This window comes from Pelodiscus sinensis, chromosome 1 (genome assembly GCF_049634645.1).
Source record: "Pelodiscus sinensis isolate JC-2024 chromosome 1, ASM4963464v1, whole genome shotgun sequence".
Classification (NCBI taxonomy): domain Eukaryota; kingdom Metazoa; phylum Chordata; order Testudines; family Trionychidae; genus Pelodiscus; species Pelodiscus sinensis.
In genome coordinates, this window is record NC_134711.1 from 11922109 (window position 1) to 11942443 (window position 20335).

Sequence of the window (20335 nt, forward strand, 5' to 3'; positions counted from 1 at the left end):
TAGTATGATTAAAAGCTGCTTTGAATCCACTATTCCCTCAAGGGATTTGGGGCTAGAATTTAACAAACTGCTGAGAAGGCTTAAGTCAGTAAGAGGGCTTCCCTACAGCTTCTTCTAGCTAATTCACATGTAATTAAAATGAAAATAAATATTTCAAAAGAACATATGTTTTAATGAAGCATTTTTAAGCATTCATACCTTTTAAGAAAGGAACAAATGTATATGGAGCTCCTCATTTCATATGCAGATTTTGAGCAAAATTATTTGTGCATTTTTCCCCTTTGATGCAAAAAGCTGTTTTCCTTAAGGAGAAATTCTTTTATTCATTAGGACTATCTTCTTCCTAAATGACCCATGTAAAACTCGAGGAGGGTCAGGAGTCTCTGTAGTCCTCTGAAATTAGAAGGCACCACAAAACTTTTAGTAATGGGGAGCATGTGGATGAGGCCCTAAAGGTCAATTGGCAATGGAGATTTCTTACTTTAAAGAATATTTTCATCTTCACTGAGCTCTGCCTGCTTCATCAGGGCTAAAACCTAACCCTTCTCCCATTGCAAGATTTTGAAATTGAAAGTTAATCCAGCTCTACTCTAGGCTGGATTAATCACCGGGAAGGCCTCAGATCAAAAGGCAGGTGGCTGCAGCCAGCTGGAGAAACTTGCACTGACTTTCTTTTATTTCTCTTTCATGCTGATTCTTCTGCCACTATATGGGTTCACTCCGAGGTAGGACACTGATGAGGGTGGCACAAGGACCTATATAGGATTTCTTAATAACAAGTCTGAAGTTATTTCTTCAGGTTTACGGCTCTCCTAGTCAGATCAGAGGAAGAGCTATGGGGAGCCCTTTTTTAGACCAGTAAAAAGGCAAAAATTCTACCAGCCTAAGGGTTTTTCTTTCTCTCTTCTATTTGGAATGATAAAATTAAACAGTCAAGTAAACTCTTTAAAATTGGTCCACGCTGATGGATATTAACAGTAAATGACAGTTGGCCCAAATTATAGCATGGTTAGTATCGATCAGCGGGTGTACATTTCGGCATAAAATTTGAAACACTAAAGATTAAATGTGCTCAAAGTAGTACTCTTTTATTAATTTTATTTGATTTTTTTTATTATTTTTTTTTTGGTATTCATTGTATTCAAAATTGTAAAATGTAAAAAAGAGACTCGGAAGGAGAAGAAAACACAGTAGAAATAATAAATTGTCTGTCTGGAGTCCTCAGATCACTCGGTGATCTTTGTAAACATTTTATCAATTCTTTTGCTTAGAGCTGTGTTGCACTGGAGCAAACAAGTATAAGGACATAAAGGAAAATGTAGACAGATTTTCACTTTGTTTGGGCTTAGTAATTGGGTGAGCATGTAGAAATTTCTGTATGTCTTGATTATTTGTTTTCTGTATCAGTTGTGTTGAACTTTAAGTTTATTGGTGGGGGGGATAAGGATTTTAGCAGATTTATAAAAAGTTAATGTCATTGTTATTAAAATGAATACTTTTTATCATGATTAGCAGAGAAAATATTTTCACGCTTCATATTCCTATGGGCCACTACCACAAAAACCTGAAATGGTTGTTTAAGCTTAATGGAAGCCAAATCTTGGATGTGGGAATTTTGGATATATAAAGTCATTACTAAGGAACTAATTGTCTCTCTTTTGTTTCAACGCTTCTAATGCTTTCAGGTTCCTAGAGTAATTGTTTTTTCACCAGTAAATGGAAATTTAATGTTCTTACTGCGAGAACTCTTTGTGTTTAAACTATCATGTTTTATACATTTCAAAAGTGGAATTACTTTTAACAAAAGGAGCTCATTAACAATACTAATATTCATGTTTACATGGAAGCCTGCATTATGCTGGTATAACAGAACTATGTGTGTACTTTAGGTATATATGTCCAAAACACTAAATTGTATATGATTGCTAGTTTATTTGCCAGCTTAAGGATAAGTATTGGTTGGAATAGTGTAATGGCTTTTCTGGAGTTAATGCATTTTACTCTTTAAAGTTTAATTAAATGAAATGTTATGCTGTGTTGAGAGGAAGTGGAGCTAACGTTTTAACAAGAAGTTCAGTCCCTGAAGTACATTGCATGTCATACTTGCTGTTACTGTTTGAACACGTAAAGGGTTAAAGGAAGTCAGTGCAGTCCATTCGAGTCTGTGATTAAAGCCACGGTGCATACGGAGTTTCTCAGTTTCTAGGCGTTCTGTAAGGTTTTTATCTTGCCTGCCGCCTTTTCCTCGCCATTGTGCACACCTACGGGGGTGCATGGGTTAAACTCTAGCTGCAGTGGGAAAGGAGCTCCACCTCCCATTTCAGCACCTGGTGTTCTATAGACAGTTGCCTCAGCAGTAGATTTCAGAGGGGATTGGAGGAAAACAAGAGGGGGAGAGAATGTGACAACTGCTGACTCTGGCGGCTGCCTTGGGGAGGCCTCTCGCACCTGTCCCTGCCTGTCTCTTGGCCAGCACAGTTGTTGAATCAGACAAGCATAGAAACATTCTTATTTGCCAGACCAGAACGGTGTGCACAGAAAAGAACATGACTTCTTCATTCAAGCTGGATTTTCTTCCGGAGATGATGGTTGATAGCCGTTTGCTAGTTTCTGACAGAATGTAAGTAGAGATTCAGTTGCCTGACAGCGTACAGCTATAAAATTGAGCTCCTCTGCCTCTAGTAACAGAGCTTTTTGACATTCATATTTCTTAGAGGGTTGGCCATATAAACAAAGCTCTGGGTTTGCCTGTGACTTGCTGCTGGAAGTCTCCGTGAGGAGTGTTTAAGGGAGAGTATGGATTTTTCCCCCTCAGTAACTTAAAATTGCTTCGTGATTTGTAGTTTGCTGGCCCCCCAAAAAGCAGCAGATGCATATGTTTGATATTTAGTATTCTGAGGAGGCAGACTGATAACGGTGGCTGAGGGAGGAGGAAGAGAAAGATAAGTATGATTTTATATTCTGCTGCTATAATAAGGAAAAATACACACAAACCTCTCATAAATAAATGCACTCTTATGCCCAGTGGGAATTCCAATACAGATATTTGTCTTCTGCATGTATCATTTAAATTTGGTGTTGGCTATGCAGGGTTGCTTATTCCCTTCAGTAGTATAAATAAAGATTCACTGATAAAAAATTAACCACTAATCCGCTTCAGATTTGCAACTGCAATTCCCTTTCCAATGCAAATGAAATCCTAATGATCAAGTATAAAAATAGCTAGGTGCAGAAATTAGAGGCAATTTTGACTTCATCCCAATGGCTGCATGGTAAATATAGTGTTAATTAATGTGAGGATGGTGATTTCGTATGTAAGAGGACCACTGATAAGATTTATTGGAATATGTCAAGTGCTGGAATTTCAGAGAGAAAAGTATCCCTCTAATTTATGTCTGTCCTATTAATCTTGAGCTGAAAGTTTCTATTATCATCCGGTTAGGCATTGTCAAGTGGTGAGTATTTTCATGTACTCCAGGCATGTAAAAGAAAAAGAGAAAAAGAAAGAGGTAGGCAGTTTGCTGAAATGTATGAAAACTGAATGCCATGTTACTGTATTAAGCATTCCTAAAATACCTTTTATTTGTATGCTTTTTTTCTTGTACTCAGAACAAGAAATGTGTTGAATTCTTTTAGAATCAAGAGATTCTTTGCTATTGGCTAGATACCGTACGTGTTCCGATGGAAGCAGCGTTTAAGTTTCAAGTGTAAATAAAGCTATGTATGTGAAGTAATGACTGCCATCTACAACTTGCTTTACCTAAATCATCTTGTATATTGTGCCCTATTTAAGACCATTCTGGGTTTTATTACTTATTTCGCTGGCAACAAACTTTCTTGTAAGGTGTTATGTTCTTTCCCTAGCACAAGAAGCATTTGAGTAAAAGTATTCCGTAGGAGCCAAATGCTCAAGACTCTGAGATTTAATAAAAGGGGGAAGAAGGAAACATATATCATTCCAGTCATTTCACTCACTGTGAAGAATGGCTAAGTGTTTGCATAAATGACCAAGTCCAGTGTCTTAATTCAGATAATTTTAAAGCAATGAATTTCTTTGCTTGAAATTTTTCTTGAAGAACTTGGCTTTAATAACACCATTCTCTTCATGTTTTCTTTGAAAGGTTCTCTATTTCTCTCCTTTTATGTAAGTTACCTTATAAGCATATGTTGGAACCTAAACATTCAGAGAGATGCTCTAACAGTCTTTTGAGAAGACCTGTCGAAGCCAAGAATTACCTTGTTTTCATCATCTCAGCTTGATTATACTCCTACCTGCTCTCCTGCCAGTCCGTCAGAACGGATATTGCTAATAAACATCTCTGAACTCCAAGGGTCTATTAACTGAATCTGATCATGCCCCAGTTGCTATTTAGGTTTATGTAAATCTATCTTCAACATTCCCCTTGCAGGGTGAGTTCCATGTCAAACGGCTCTTTCTACAGCTGCCTTTATACATTTCTCTAGGAAACCCCTCTACTATATAACCCCTCTCTTTATTCTAGCACACCTCAAAAAGAATACTCTTTCTGCAGGATCAGGTCCTCATGTGTGTTCAAAACCGTACAAATTATTTTAAACATACTTCAGCCTCTTCTAAGTATATCTCCAAAACTGCAGGTCTGAATGATCGAGCATTTTAGGAGGTTTTTTTTAATGCTGTTTGGTGTGTTCTTTTATTTGGAAACTTTAGTCCTCTAAACTGCAAGTAGCATTGAACATTGCCTTTGGGGGTGGGGGAGAGTTAATCACTACATTTTTTTATTCACCAAATTATGACAAATTCTAAAACTGTTGCTCTATCATAATAAGAAACGTTTGCTTTGCTGCTGATCTAATAGCTGTGAAGTTTTATGATTTTAAGGGATCATTTGCTATGCATAGAAATTAATATTCAGACTAAGTTGGTATCTACAAAGGGAGAAAAATCCCTAATATAATTTTAAAATAAATGAAATATAGAGACTTTGCTACACAACATTGCTAAAAGACTATACATTTCAATATTTGCATTATCATCATGATTAGGTTTTCCCATAAGCAGGCAATAGGATATATTTATGTTTTATTCTGTTTGCAAGTCCACAGTCCTCTGGACTTTTCAGTGCTGAAGAGCAAATAATTTTAGAGATTGATTGCACATGATGGGCCATTTGTCATGTAAGCATATTACCCTTAAAATGGCCTATTCCAGACATCAAGTGTGACACCAGCAGAGTATAAAACAGTTTCAACTGTTGGCACAAGATGCTGGAGAGCATACACAAAGTTATAATTTTAAACACAACTTTTAGCCTTACTGAATGACCTGTCTGTAGGGAATTGAGTCCTAGCAAAAAAGGAATTTCCTATTTTAAACAATAGTAGTTACCAATGAGCATCTAAAAATTGGCATTTTTATTTCCTGGGTGCCTCTAAAATATTTTTAAAATTTAGGTCTGAACATTTTAAAGTACCCTCTACATACTATTAGAACCTATATGTCCTTACAGGGTATCCATAAAACAAATTATTTCTTCCTTCTACCCCTCAATGTCTTCCTTCCTTTCAAAAAATAACCAAGAGCGCCACATTATTTTAATAGCTATCAATACATTTTAGTAGTTTATTTGACCTAGTTAGTTGATAATCATCGTTTATTTACTGTATATAGTAACTAACAAAATAAGAAAACTTGCCACTTTTAAATACTACCTTTTAGCATTTTACTATTTATTTCCTGACTTGAAGATATGACTTTTGGCATCTGAGCTTACCTGTAAACTAAAAGGTAGTACTACTTTTGACATATTTTAAATAAATAATTAAGAGAACCAAAACCACCTACTAAGAAAGTGAAAGCTGAAGTTAACTTTGTTAAGGAATTTTGAAAATTTTGTTCATGGCGGGGAGGGGAAGATTTTAAAGACATCATCAGTGATAAGGTACTGGAATATAATATCTATTGTATATTTCAGATTCAAAAATATCTTTGTTTTGGGCACAGTATGGGAATTTGGATACTACTGCTATCATGAACGGGTTAAGGAAAGAACTTCAACTAGTTACTGATCTACCTCAAAACAGCCAAACAACTTCTGATTTCTTGCAGGACAACCTATTCATGGTCCACATGCATTGCTTATTTATATTCAATGAGCAACTTTTGATCTTCAAAGAGAAGGCCGAAATATACATGGAAATTTAAAAAAATAAATTTGGCAATAAACCATAATCAAAGAAAATAAGTTGATGGAACTTGTTCAGTGAATTGTCTTGGAACAGATGCTTCTATATGTAATTTTGGATTCTATAATGACTTGCTGTGAAGATCAGATTTCGGAAAGTTTCTTATGAGAGATCAGGCTCCATTGGCTACTACAGCAGCACTTCTATAGAAGAATTTGGACTTAATGGGATAAGTTAACGTTAGTGTTATTTTTTTTATTACTAACTTGAGGGACAAACTTGGGTTCACTTTTGCTTTTGATGACAGTGAATAAAGTACATGATGCCGATGTCAGAGGGGCTAGAACATGTCCATATACAACTGATTGGGTTCCGTAGCAATCTGCCATGAATTATCCATAAAAAAACCATCTTTGAATTTGTCTCCCTCTTATCTTGAGGAGGATGAGTCAAATTTGCATAGATGTGCAATACTCTAATTAAGCAACCAGTGAGGATATATTTTTGCCTTGCAAGGCATTAGCTAGACAAAATTTCATACGAGATTTCATTATTCATGTAGAATATTTGACTGTATGCATGCATGCACACGCACACAGAGAAAACATGTTACAAATCTCCATTTTGCAAGAAACTCCATTCTGTATCAGGCCATGCTAAAGTGAATTATAAAAGAGATGCCTCCTTAGGAAATAACACTTATAGCCAAAAGTAATCTGATGGCTAGCTCCTTTTATGGTACCACATCAAAACATGAACTGCTAGCTGAAAAGGTGTACGTTGGTCTCAGCTGTTTTCTAAGACCATAACCTCACTCTGTGTTGGCATCTTGGAAACTAGCCCCCTCTTCCATCTGGTTAGTGGTATTATTTTAATTGTTAGGACTTGCTACTTAATTGAAGTTTGCTCAACTGAGATTACTTTGGTGTTCATTGATGAAAACTGGGAAGAAATCCTTGAATGAATAGATAAAAAGCTTCAGGAAAAAAAAAAGATCTTCAGATAAAAACTCAGTAATTAAGATTTCATTTGATCACTTAACATTTTTCTGGTACAATCTCTTTTCTAGCAGCCTTTCTGTACTGACAATGTTCAGTATTTGATAAGTCTTACATTTTTTCCAGTAAGATCTTTCATGTCATATTAATAACAATGCAAGTTGTTTTGTTTCTGTTTTTGTTATCCACATTAAAACCCAAATACAGATTGTTGTAAAAAGTTTCATAATTCTAGATATTTCAGTTTATTGTTGTATATTTTATAGTCATCTTGGCTAAGGTGATCAAGTCTAATAATTCCAAATGTTGTTTAAAAATACTGCACACAAATGATAGAGGAGAAAATTATGCAAAAATATCTCTGCTTTTTAAAAATTCATGGAATGCAAGGAATGCATTTCAACAAGAAATGACCCTCTGGAGAATGAGAGAAGTCACTGATGTGATACAGTGCATGCATATCATCTAAACTCTTTACCTCCAGTGTGGAGGGACTAGACTTTTTGTTTCCACAATTCCACATTTCCTACAGTGCATTATTATTTTTCAGTTTGTATAATCAGACTATGTTAAATCTTGTGACATAGTTTTCTTTGATTAAATATACTGATGGCGGGCGTTAGGTAACAAGAGAAGGTCACAGAATATAGAAAGCTTTAGTGCTTCTGATATACATGGCAAAGCTATTTCTTGCGAGATGGTGGGGAGGGGAGAGGTGAACTGGCAAAAAAAATCCCCTGAGAGAGATAAGAAAAATGCAAGAACTGGAAAGCCTATTTAGAAAATAAAAACTAATTAGAGCAATAAATGTGATGCTCTCAGGTAATTGTGAAATAATTATGCCCCTTTAGAATCATCATTGTGTAATTGCTTCACCCCACATTCCTGTGCTTCTGTGTTCAGATGTGAAGGGATGGAACCACTTGTTTCCCTCCAGGATTTCATTTTTCATTTGCAGTAAGCTACTGGCTTTCTTTGTAAAGGTTTTCCGAAATGATTTTGGAAAGCTTAAAACTGAGTTGTGTTTTTCCATGTGATGCTAAAAGTAAAAGGAGAATGGCAGACGCTGAAGTATACTGAAGCTATAAATTCATTCTTATGGTCCAGATAAATCTTCTTGAGATTTACTCATGCAGTTTTATCCATCCACGGAGTTGCGGGTTTGTAATCAATTTCTCCTCATCTGTGAGTCTATATTACATAAATATGACACACTTTAGTGATGTATTCTCCTTGCTCACAGCTTGATCCTTGAAAATCAGCTGACAATAGTTAAAATTATAACATTAATAAAGAGGTGATATCTTGCCTTCAAAATGACATCTGAAAGCAGCTTCTGTTTTGTGTTAAATCTTAATTACTGTAGTTAAATGAATGCCTAGATGAGGCAATTCACAAAGGAGTTACATACTGTACCAACAGAGCTGCTTTGCTTATTTTTCCTTTGGATTCAAACAATTGTCTACATTTAACCGGAAGCAAGGATGGTCTCTTGCCTTCAAAGCACAGGACCGAAAGGCAAAATAGCTTGGTTCTCTTCTTTGCTGTGCCAAAGGCTTAATTAACTTATCTTTGCCCTAGTGTCCTCATTTGTAAAATGGGGATAATAATATTTATCTCATACGAATGTTGAGAGACTTGGGGCTGGATTAAGAAGTCCATGGAAGTCAATGGAAAATGTTTCCGTCAACTTCCAAACCCTTTGCATCAGGCCCCTAATTGAGAGTGTCAAGTCATCGTGACCTAATAAGCCACTGCCTGGAGTAAGAGAGCACTGGTGCAGCTTGAGAAGGAGATTGCTATTCATTCCCCCAGCAGCTCAGGAAAGGGAGCAAGCTGTGCTGGGTCTATATGCAAGTCCATCAGCATTGCTTCATTGCCTGGAATGCTGTATGGAGGTGGAGCCTGCTGAACTATGCCGAGCCTGCTTCCTTCCTACACTGCTAGTGGCTAGGCATATGGCTGTCCCTGGGGAGGAAGCGGCACTCACAATCCTTTTCTTCCTTGGTCCGCTGCACAACTTTGACCCTTGTGGATGTTTGTGTAGGTGCTAGAGAGGTTATGTGTCCTGTTTTAGAAGGAACCCATATACTATAAGGATGCCTAACGCTGGCCATTATAAATAGGGCCCTACCAAATTCGTGGCCATAAAAAAATGCATCACGTATCGTGAAATTTGTTCTGCCCCCATCCCAATTCCCCTCCTATGAAATCTGGCCTTTTGTGGTTTTTACCCTAATCTATACAGATTTCTCAAGGGAGAGACCAAGGGATTTCAAGTTGGGGGTCACAACAAAAGGGAGTTGCAGGGGAACCACAAGGCTATTTTAGGGAGTTTTGGGTATTGTCTACTTTACTTCTCCTCTGTGGCAACAAAGCGGCAGCTGCTGGCTGGGTGCCCAGCTCTGAAAGCAGTGTCCTGCCAATGCAGTGCACAGTAAGGTTGGCAATAGGGGGGCCCAGCTCTACAGGCAGCAGCGCAAAGTAAAGGTGGCAATACACTACCATGCCATCCTTCTGACCTGCTGCTGCTAGCTGCTTTGCTTCTGGTCATCCGCTGCCATTCTCCAGCTGCTCAGATCTGAAGGCAGCACTGCCACCAGCAGCAGCACAGAGCGTAGGACAGCAATACCACCGCCCCCTACAAGAACCTTGCAGCCCTCTCACACAACTCTTTTTTGGGTCAGGACTCCTAGAATTACAACACTATGCAGTATCAGATTTGAGTCATGAAATTTATTATTTTTAAAATTCCTCAGAATGTGAAATTGACCACAACAGAGTGTGAATTTGAGAGAGCCCTAATTATTTTAAAAAATGTCCATTTGTTCTGTGGAAGAGTTGTTGCTACACACGACATAGATTTCTTGTGGTTGATCAGTTTGGAATTCCAGGTAAGACTTAGCTGTTTTTGTGAAGGTAATCAATTAGATGACTTGGGTACAATCCCATGTAAATGATCTAATGCTATGGATTTCTTCCTGTAGATTGGGAACAATAGTTCACCTGACAAAAAGGCCTCAGATTGTCACTCCCACGGGTGACTCACTGGCACAGCACTAAGTTGGCAGCTTTTCAATTCATTGATATTTAAAAAGACTGTGGCAAGTCACTTTTAGACAGTCTCAACTCTGCGTTAATGGCCGCTGTCTATCTTCAGCTGGCCTCCGTTAGCTCATTGCTTCCAGAGAAGGGGGGTGCTTCCTATTGAACCAGCTGATTCTCCCTCTATATCAAGAGCTGTACTGTTTTGAAGGCATTATGTGTCCTTTGAGCCAACTTCAGATTAAATGGGAGTCATGGCTGAACAGAGCTATCCTTTTTCTCCCAACTCTAACAAGTAATGAAGATCCTAACAGCATCCCTGCCAAAAGTCACGATGGTGCTTTCTTTTCTGCTAAACCCTGGCCCTTCCCTGGTAATTTTGATGCTGTTTTCTTGCTAACTTTGAGTTGCAGACACAAAACTGACCAGGAATTTACTTAAATCCCCACTCATCCGATCAGCTGCAGACCTCACTGGCACTTGGTTGAAAGGCACGGAAAACACACACAGCCTGGTGTCAAGTGAGTGTGCTTTGTGTGCCTAAAACAGTCCTAGGTAATTGAAAATTATTAACCTGTGGCTGAGGACAATGGTCTTTTGAAAATCTGCAAAATCAAGTGATTCTCCTAATGCTTCCTTTGGCTCATTCAGTTGTTTAGGTCTGGTCAGGTCTCCCTCCTTCAGACCATCCTTAGCAACTTAAAATATAACCACACCAATTATTGATCAGTCCTTGCACATGAAGATTTTGGAATTAACCTACCATGGCATTTTGGAGCACATCAACCACAACCTATACTCTATACCAGTATTTCTCAATCAGTGGTATGAGTACCCTTAGGGGTACTCGAGAAGTCTGGAGGTACACAACTGAAATTCCAGTCAACACAACTGAAATTTGGAGAAAACTGAATTTTTGTTTTAAGTTTTACAGCGTTTTATTTTTGTACTTTTTACACCCAAAAATTTCATCACCTGCCCAGCTACAAATAAGTTGTTTAAGCAAATGTGTTGCAACAGTAGAAAAAAAATTGTGTGTCTGAAAACTGTAGGTACTGGGGATACTTATAATTTTTTTTAAAGGAGTACTTTATATAAAAAAAAAAAGTTGAGAAATACTGCTCTATACTACTACTCCTTCAGGCTCTGCTCTTACTTCAGATTGTAGATGGACATTCCAGTTTTGCAGTTCCATTTTTCCCTCTGTTTCAAAATTTATTTTCAGCTGCTTATTTATGCTTTGTGGATTATATAAAAACTTTTTATAGGTTCATCTTCAGTAGACTTCCATAAGTGTGGTCACAACTTCCTTGTTCCATTAACTCAGAAATATACACATTTTTACAAATACCCGTATTTTACTTTTTTAAAAACAGTTTCTTTATTGTTCACATGCTATGCTTTCACGCTTTATGTAACCAGGCACACACACATCACTTCATCGCACTGCTGTTCAAAGCATGAACTGTAGAGTCCATTAACAGGAAGTGATATGAGCTGTCAATTACTTCATTACTAATATGATCAGAGCACAAAGGAATCTGCCTGTTTTCTGGGTTAGTTTTTATAGCTGATTCTTGAAAACTTTCAGCTTAAACTCAAAACCAGAATGCCTAATTATAAAATGGCCAAAGGTAGATGCTCTCAGCATGGAAAGAAGCAAACACAGTTCTCATGGTCTAAAACAGACATGTGTGATTCATCTTCTTCCTTTGAGCACTGAAATAGGTCAGTGCTAACCATGCCAAGTGAGCAGAAGCTTAGCTTTGGTTGTTTTACTCACAGCAGGATCTGAGTTCCCAGCTCTTCTCTGGAATTAAATGAGGGGCAAGGAGGGAAGAGAAAACAAAAGTGTAGTTAGTTTTAAGGATTAATTTGCAAAAGATAAAAATATCAAAAGGAAATAGGGAAGAGTTAATAGGGAGATTTGACTGGACTTCTGCAGCAGTGTGCTCTCTGCTATGGGCCAAATCTTTCTGGTCTTCAGGCAAAGCTTCTGCTGAACTTCCTGGGAGTACTGCGTGAGTAAAGAATGCAGAATTGGAATCTGTATTCACTATGCCTTGCTACAGAGAACAGATCCATGTATTGCTACTTTACACATGTTTTTGCTCTAGTTTCCTAGCCCTCTTTGGGCAATTAACTCAACTTTACCTTATAGAGGAGTGGCCCATATGTGCTGCTTTGGTTGAAAAGGAATGAATTGACCTCTGCGCAGATACATTATGAACAGTGCAATATGGCTTATCCCACTAGATTTTCATTTTAGTATGAAGGAAATGCATCTCTGGGTCCTTTTAAGAGAACCCCTTTTTCCCCCCTATGTTTGGTTTTGGTTACTTTTTTGTTGGGCTTTGGTCTTGGAAAGGGCAGGACTTGCCGATGGTCTGGCTGGAGGACCAGATCACTCCTATAGCCATAACTGCCCTGTAGACAGTGGGGGAAACCGAAGCAATGCCACAATCTAGCCAGGATGGAATGTGTTGCATTGGCCTCATGTGGTGTTAGGGCTTCTATTACTGCACATGGAGGGCCTTTTGAAACAGCTGCCTGTAGTCTCTGTTCTATCTCTGTCACGTGTTAACTTCTGACACTCTAGCGGTCTGAGCAAAAGATGTGTCTATGTAAAGAATGACTGGAATAGAAGTACTGAGCAGCTGTAGTAGTCTGCCACAGACTTTATTATGCTCTTGAATACTTCAGTGTGTAGAGTCTGCACCTAGCACAGTGGGTTTCTGGTCCTGGCAACTAGCACAGTGGTTTCTGGTGCTGGACTAGGGTTATACAAATAATTCATAATCATAATAAAACTCCTCAGCAGATCATGCAAACCCTTCCCTTTGGAACATCTGTGGCAATACATAAGAGTCCAAAATAGTGCAAAGGAGGTTTAATTGGACCTGTGATGTCATTATCCACACTGACTGCTGTACATGTTTGCAGGAATACATGCTATTCCACAATCCTTCGGTACCACTTCTTCTTGCTTTTTCTTTTAGTAAGCAGAGCGGGCATACCTGTGTACTTCGGGATTGGCTATGCACCCCTTGTGTGAGCATGCTAATTGCCTTGTGCCCCGGTAAATGCTACTTTTAAATGTTGTAATTTGCATTTAAATGCTGGACAAAATAGTTAAAAAAAAAAACCAGGAAAATCCCCAAATATGCAAAACTGTCATGATGCTGAATGATGATCCATTGACTCCCAAAGTCCTTTGTGAAAACTTAGCAGGAAATAAGCAAAAACGCATTTGAAAAAAGAAATAGGTCTGTAAATAACGGAAGATAAATAATAAAGTATCCAAGAGCTAGCAAACACTCCCTTTCCATCTGAAAACATCCTGTAAATAATGAAAAACTCTCACTGAACCAATGAAAACAGTAAATTTAGAATATAGTCCTTCAGCGTTCCATCTATACAGCTAAAACTGTCATCTAGACTCTCATGATCTTGTATCTTGATTACTAGAACATCCTACTCTCTGGCCTTGAGAAATATAATCTTGCCCCACTCTATCGGTTCAGACTGATGCTGCAAAGATAATTTCCCTACCTTTGACCTTTCTTCCCCTTTTATTGGGTGGTTACTCTTCTTTATCCCATCAAACATAGGCTGCTTATCTTGACTTGCAAGACCCTTTATCACTTATATCTACTTTGTTGTGTCTCAGTCACTATTGAGAGTTTGACACTTGCCTCTGATTGGCCAGTAAAGTTATTCACCATTGTTCATCTCTTAAATTTTCAAAGAAGCACCTTTGTACTTTCTGCCATGCGGCAATTCTGGATTGGGTAGTGCTGCCCAGAAACATCCCCAAGCTAACTCCTTGTGCTCCTTGAGATCCCTCCTTAAAATTGTCCTTTGCTACGATGTCTTCGAAAAAGGGGACAAGGGTTAGCCTCTGGTGTGTTAAGACCACTGTCTATGATACTGACCAATATTGCCTGGTTGTTTCCTTGTGGGCCTCTAACTCTGTTTTTTCTTATGTTGTGTGCTAAAGCTTTGTCTACTTTTAAAATGCTGTTGCTGTGCCGTTGCTGCTGCTGTTTAGTGTAGACACTTAATACAGCGATGGGAAAACCCTTCCCATCACTGTAGGTAATCTACCTCCCAGAGAGGCAGTAGCTAAGTCAATGGAAAAATTATTCAGTTGACCTAGTAGTGCTACCTACACTAGGGGTTAGACAGTCTTAACTACATCACTGAGGGGTGTAGATTTTTCACACCTTCAATGTCAATGTAACCTTTCAATGAGACTTTCCAGCCCTTCAGGGTGGGAATCGTCTTTTGTTCTGTGTTTGCATGGCACCCTAGCACCGTGGGATTCTGATTCACAACTGGGGCTCTTATGCACGAACAGAAATAATAAAACTGTTGCATTTATTAAAGAGCTGTGGTAATAGAAATTTGGTTGGCCAAAAATATAATGCATCTTAAAATGGTTAGGTTGTTTTTGCCATAATCTAGGATTTGATCCAGTTCTATCAGTTCTATCAGAGCAATAGTTTGGGTAATAAGTAGGGATGTTACATTTCGATTAACCAGCTAATTGAGTAGTTGATGGAATTTCCATCGGCTACTCGATTAGTCGATAAGGGGGCTCCCTATCCTGGCTGTGCCTCTGCCTTTTAAATATAGTAAGAGTCACCTGCAAGTAGTAAGAGCAGTGGGGAACATCGGGGACTCAAGCAGTCCCCGCTTGCCCCGTGTCCTGACTGCTGGGCTTATGCCTTTGAAATGTGAGAGAGTCCCGCTCTTGCTATATTTCAAAGGCAGACACACACAGTCATCAGGGCCCAGCGTAAGCGGGCTCTGCTTCAGTGCCTGCTCACGCCTTTTCCCTGCTGTGCCTCTGCCTCCACTGCCCCCCCATGGAGACGGTGCTGGGGGGAATCGGCTTTTAAGTTGGCTACCCTCAGCACCGGCTCCTGCTCTCCCCTCCCCCCACTCCTTGCTGCCTCCCTCTAATAGAGGTTGCAAGGGTGAGGGGAAGTGACACTTATCCGGTAGTCAACTAGTTGACTAGTCACTTGCATCCTAGTAGTAAGAGAAAACGGCAGCCCCTGTTGTAAAGTACTGCTAATCCTCTCACTTTCTCTGCAATCAGAAATTGTATCCTGGTACTACCTGTATCTGAGTGTGGGCCATTGTTTGTTTGTATAACACACCCCCTCCCACAGACCCCAGCTGCTAGGCCAAAGGATAAGTTGAGTGTGTGCAGGGCCATATCAAGTCCTCATAAAATGCATTACAGCTCCAACTACTCATGGAATTTCCAGAACTTTAACATACATGATTCACTTTCTGTATTAGTAATTGCTTAAATATTATTGTCTTTGTGCTAGGCATTTGTAATGTAGAGTATTTGTTTTTGCCAGTACAATTAACAAATGTGGTCATGTAATCAAAATGCATCAGGAACATCTATACAAGCCTAATAGAATCTTACTTTTTAAAAAAACAATGAGAGCTGAAATTATCGCCTAAGCACACAACTCCACATGAAACATCAGATACAACAAGAGTTGGCAATGCTGGATCCTCCTGGGTTTACTGGTCCTCCTCAATATTTTTCTCTGAGTTGATCCAAGCAATACTCCTTATGTAGGCTGTGCAGGTCAGGTTCTACATCAGTGATGGCCACACTGTATGGAGCTGCACCCCACACCTACCAAGGACAGGGTAGGCCCATTGCTCAGTGAAGAGGGAGAAACAGTAACCGGAAACTTGGAAATGGCAGAATTGCTTAATTACTTCTTTGTTTCAGTTTTCATCAAGATGGTGACAGGATGCCTAACATAGTGAATGCTAGTGAAAATGGGTTAAGTTTAGAAGTTAAAATAAAAGAACAAGTTAAAAATTACTTAGAAAAGTTAGATGTCTGCAAGTCACCAGGGCCTGATGAAATGCATCCTAGAATACTCGAGGAGGTATCTGAGCCTTTAGCTATCATCTTTGGAAAATCATGGAAGTCGGGAGAAATTCCAGAAGACTGGAAAAGGGCAAATATAGTGCCCATCTATAAAAAGGGAAATAAGAACAACCCAGGAAACGATAGACCATCAGTTGAATTTCTGTGCCAGAGAAGATAATGGAGCAAGTAATTAAGGAATTCTTCTGCAAATATCTCAAAGATAATAAGGTGATAGGTAACAGCCAGCATGGATTTGTAAAGAACAAATCAAGTCAAACCAATCTGATAGCTTTCTTTGATAGGATATCAAGCCTTGTGTGTAAGGGAGAAGTGGTGGACGTGGTATGTCTAGACTTTAGTAAGGCATTTGACACTGTCTCACATAATCTTCTTATCAATAAACTAGGGAAATGCAACTAGATGGGTGTACTATACGGTGGGTGCATAATTGGATGGATAACTGTTCTCAGTAGTTATTAATGGTTCACAGTCATGCTGGAAGGATATAACATATGGGGTTCCACAGGGGTCTGCTTTGGGACTAGTTCTGTTCAATATCTTCATCAATGATTTAGATATTGGCACAGAGTGTATGATTATGAAGTTTGCAGATTATACCAACCTGGGCGGGATTGCAACTGCTTTGGAGGGATAGAGTCAACATTCAAAATGACCTGGACAAACTAGAGAAATGGCCTGAGGTAAACAAGATGAAGTTTAATAAGGACAAATGCAAAGTACTCCACTTAGGAATGAACAATCAGTTTCACGCATACAGAATGGGAAGTGATTGTTTAGGATGGAGTACTGCAGAAAGGGGTCTAGGGTTACAGTGGACAAGAAGTTAAACATGAGTCAACAGTGTAACACTTGCAAAAAAAAAAAGCAAACATGATTCTGGGGTGCGTTAACAGGAGTGTTGTGAGCAAGACAAGAGAAGTCATTCTTCCACCTTACTCTACACTAATTAGGCCTAAGTTGAAGTATTGTGTCAAGTTCTGGGCACTACATTTCAAGAAAGATGTAGAAAAATTAGAGATCATCCAGAAAAGAGCAACAAAAATGATTAAAGGTCTAGAAAACATGACCTATGGGGGAATAATGAGAAATTTGGGTTGGTTTAGCTTGGAAAAGAGAAGACTGAGAGGGACATGATAGCAGTTTTCAAGTATCTAAAAGGGTGTTACAAGTAGGAGGGAGAAAAATTGTTCTCCTTAGCCTCCGATGATAGGACAAGAAACAATGGGCTTAAACTGCAACTAGGGAGGTTTTGGTTGGACATTATCTAAATGCTGGAATAAATTGCCTAGGGAGGTTGTGGAATCTCCATCACTGGAGATATTTAAGAGCAGGTTGGACAGACATCTGTCAGGGATGATCTAGATGATGCTTGGTCTTGCCATGAGGGCAGGGGACTGGACTAGATGACCTCTCGAGGTCCCTTCCAATTCTATGATTCAGTGAAATGTCTGGAGATAATGGTGGAGCTAGGCCCCATGGTGGATGGGAGGGAGTACCATCCATACCCACTTTGCCCTCAGCTCTGCTCCAGCCCAGCCTCAAGCCGCAATTCCACTCCTAGATTCACCCCAGGCCTCGCCCACAGCTGTGGCCTCGGCTCTGTATGGCCATGGCTCTGTACCAGACATGGCCTTGGCTCCCAGCCACAGCCCCCAGTTGTACCCCACTGCAACTCCACTCTCAGCTGCGGCCCAGTCTTGGCCTCAGCCTTGGCCTCCAACTTTGGTCCATCTGCGAGACTGCTCCTGGTCCAAGATCCATCCCGATCATGGCTCTGGCCATGATACCAACCATAGCCCTTCTCTTGGGCCTAGCTCTTAACTATAGCTCCCAAAAAGGACGGTGTCTTACCTGTGACAGGGGTGTGAGGTAAAAAGTTTGGGGACCACTACTCTACATAGATGTGTAGGCTTGTCCAGTCTCTTGTGTGAAGAAAGATTTAGAACCTGAATTGCTTTTGAGATTCAGGAGTCCGATGTTTCTTGTTTGCTTTGAATTGAAAATGGCCTCCTTTTCCCTTTGCTTTGTAGTAAATCCAGGTATGCTTTATTGTGCAAGGAGGTTAATTTCTGAATAGATCAAAACACTCAGAGGGATAAATCTGTTGAAAGGGACACACAAAGCAGTATCAAGATCATTTATGCCTCAGGCTAATTCTGGTTTGTTATTGAGGTGGCAGAGCGGTGAGTTTGAATGTACAAGTACCAGACATTTTTATTTAAGATATAATTAATTTATACGATGCCAGACTTCTCTGATATGGATTTCTTTTTTTGAGATCAAATATGTACAATTCATTTTTTTGCTAAAATCGTTCACTCTGAGGTTGGCTCTATAGGCCAAATTGAAGCTTTGATTTCTGCTTCTTATATTCATGCAAACAATTCGTTCCATTAGCTCTGACATCAACTTTTCTCTTAATGTTAAGCATTAATGTTTCTCTTAAGGTTACTCCATCTCTGAGTAAAGTGACCTCCCTTCTTTCAAAGTTTTATAAGCATCAAGTTTTCAAAGAACCTTGAGTTCATCTTTCTTCTGATTTGTGTGAGGATTCCCAACATAAAGAGTAGAATAATGAAGGGGATAGGAGAAAGTAAAAGTAGAATTTGTGAATGGGTTAGTATAATGCACAAGCCATTTCAGACTGAATATTAGCTTGTCAAAATACCTCCGTGCTTGGCAGGAGACAAGTTTCATAGCCTAAGAGTCTATGATTTGAGTGGAGTTTTCATGCCCCATGTACTCATTGTGTTCTTACTACTGATGCAAGCATTATCTATAATTACATTTTCTAGAGACTGAAAATTGCAGTCTTTGTTGAACAAAAATGCAGCTTGAAGAATGGAATGTATATCCTCTTCACCCTCATTGATAAAGTTTTCAAAAATCAAAATATAAGGCCCATTGCTCTTGCTCTCAACTATATCTCTTCACTGATGTTGGAACCCTTTCCATTTTGAATGCTGACCTTTCAAAGATCATATTGTAATAAGGATGAATTGCATTATTTTTGCATTGTCATCTTTGAGCCACCTAGATTCAAAGGCATGGTCACTTCTGTTAGAAGCAATCTTTCTGGTCCTCTTTCTAAGGCCACATCTTCACTTACCAAGCCAGAGATCGATCTTCTGGCATTTGATTTAGCAAATCTAGTTAAGACCCAAGTTCCATGTAAGCTGCTCATCTACGTGGTTGTGCAGCTGTTTTCTGACCTCTGCTCAGAAGTTCAAAGCTCCCCTGCAGGCTGGGAGCTCTGCTGGTCAGCAGAGCTCCCAGCCTGCAGGGGAGCTTTGAACTTCTGAGCAGAGGTCAGAAAACAGCTGCACAACCACGTAGATGAGCAGCTTACATGGAACTTGGGTCTTAACTAGATTTGCTTGACCAGTGGGGAGGCAGGGCATCGTCTCACTGAGCAAGCATCAAAATGGAGCTGCTCCTGCTTGAAACAGAGCAGCTCCCAGAGCAGGTAAAGAGAGTTACGAAGACAATAAATGGCTGGGGGCAAGGGGAGGAGGGGGAGAGTAAATAAGTAAGAAATTGGATGATGAGTCAAAGGGGAGGGGAGTTTGGAGAGTCCCATCTGTGTGAGGGGAGAGAGGCAGAAACTCAGCACTCTCAAGCCTCCTGGGAAGAGGGAGGTAAGGGGCTCACTGCATGGGGTAGGAGGAGGAAAGAAGGTGGGTGAGTGCTAGCATCTGTGCAGTGAGGTGGAGGCAGGGGGCAGTTTGTTTGGGGTGTCTGAGTCAGTTGCTGTCCCTTCTGTTTGGGTTGGGGAGGGGGGAAGCAGCCTGCAGGGGGGGGGAGGTGCGCCAGGAGGACATTTACATGATTACAGCCTCTCTCCAAGTTACAAATGAGTTACGGACCAAACACCTGGCCGTAGCTTGATCCATTCGTAACTCGGACCCCATTGAGTTACTCGCGACTGCGCTGTTTGTAAGCACGGGTCGCGTTCATAACTCAGGGACCGCCTTTATGACCACACCATGGGAGCTTTGGTCATAAATGTGAACGGTTGTAACTCGCCCGTTCGCAACTCAGGGAGCAGCTGTACATTTCAAACAAAGTTGACATAGGTGTTAATGGCTTAAGGTAAGAACAAAAAAGATTCTTTTAAAAGAATGCTTTGGAGTGTTATAGATATTTAAAACACTGATCTTGATGATTTTTTTAAATCCTGCATTAATACATG

The 20335-nt window shown here is 39.7% G+C and overlaps 1 protein-coding gene across 14 annotated transcripts in view; it reads left to right on the plus strand.

Moving 5' to 3' along the window:
* Window positions 1-20335, plus strand: part of CELF2 (CUGBP Elav-like family member 2) — a 491927-nt gene that overhangs the window by 172788 nt on the left and 298804 nt on the right. The window contains exon 1 of one of the 14 annotated variants that reach the window (XM_075908746.1): window positions 1122-2620. The exons of the other annotated variants lie outside the window; for them this stretch is intronic. Within the exon in view, the coding sequence (XP_075764861.1) occupies window positions 2547-2620 (74 nt within the window). The 5' untranslated portion in view covers window positions 1122-2546. Of the gene's footprint in view, window positions 1-1121; window positions 2621-20335 lie in introns of those variants that run through there. 14 annotated transcript variants of the gene reach the window in all.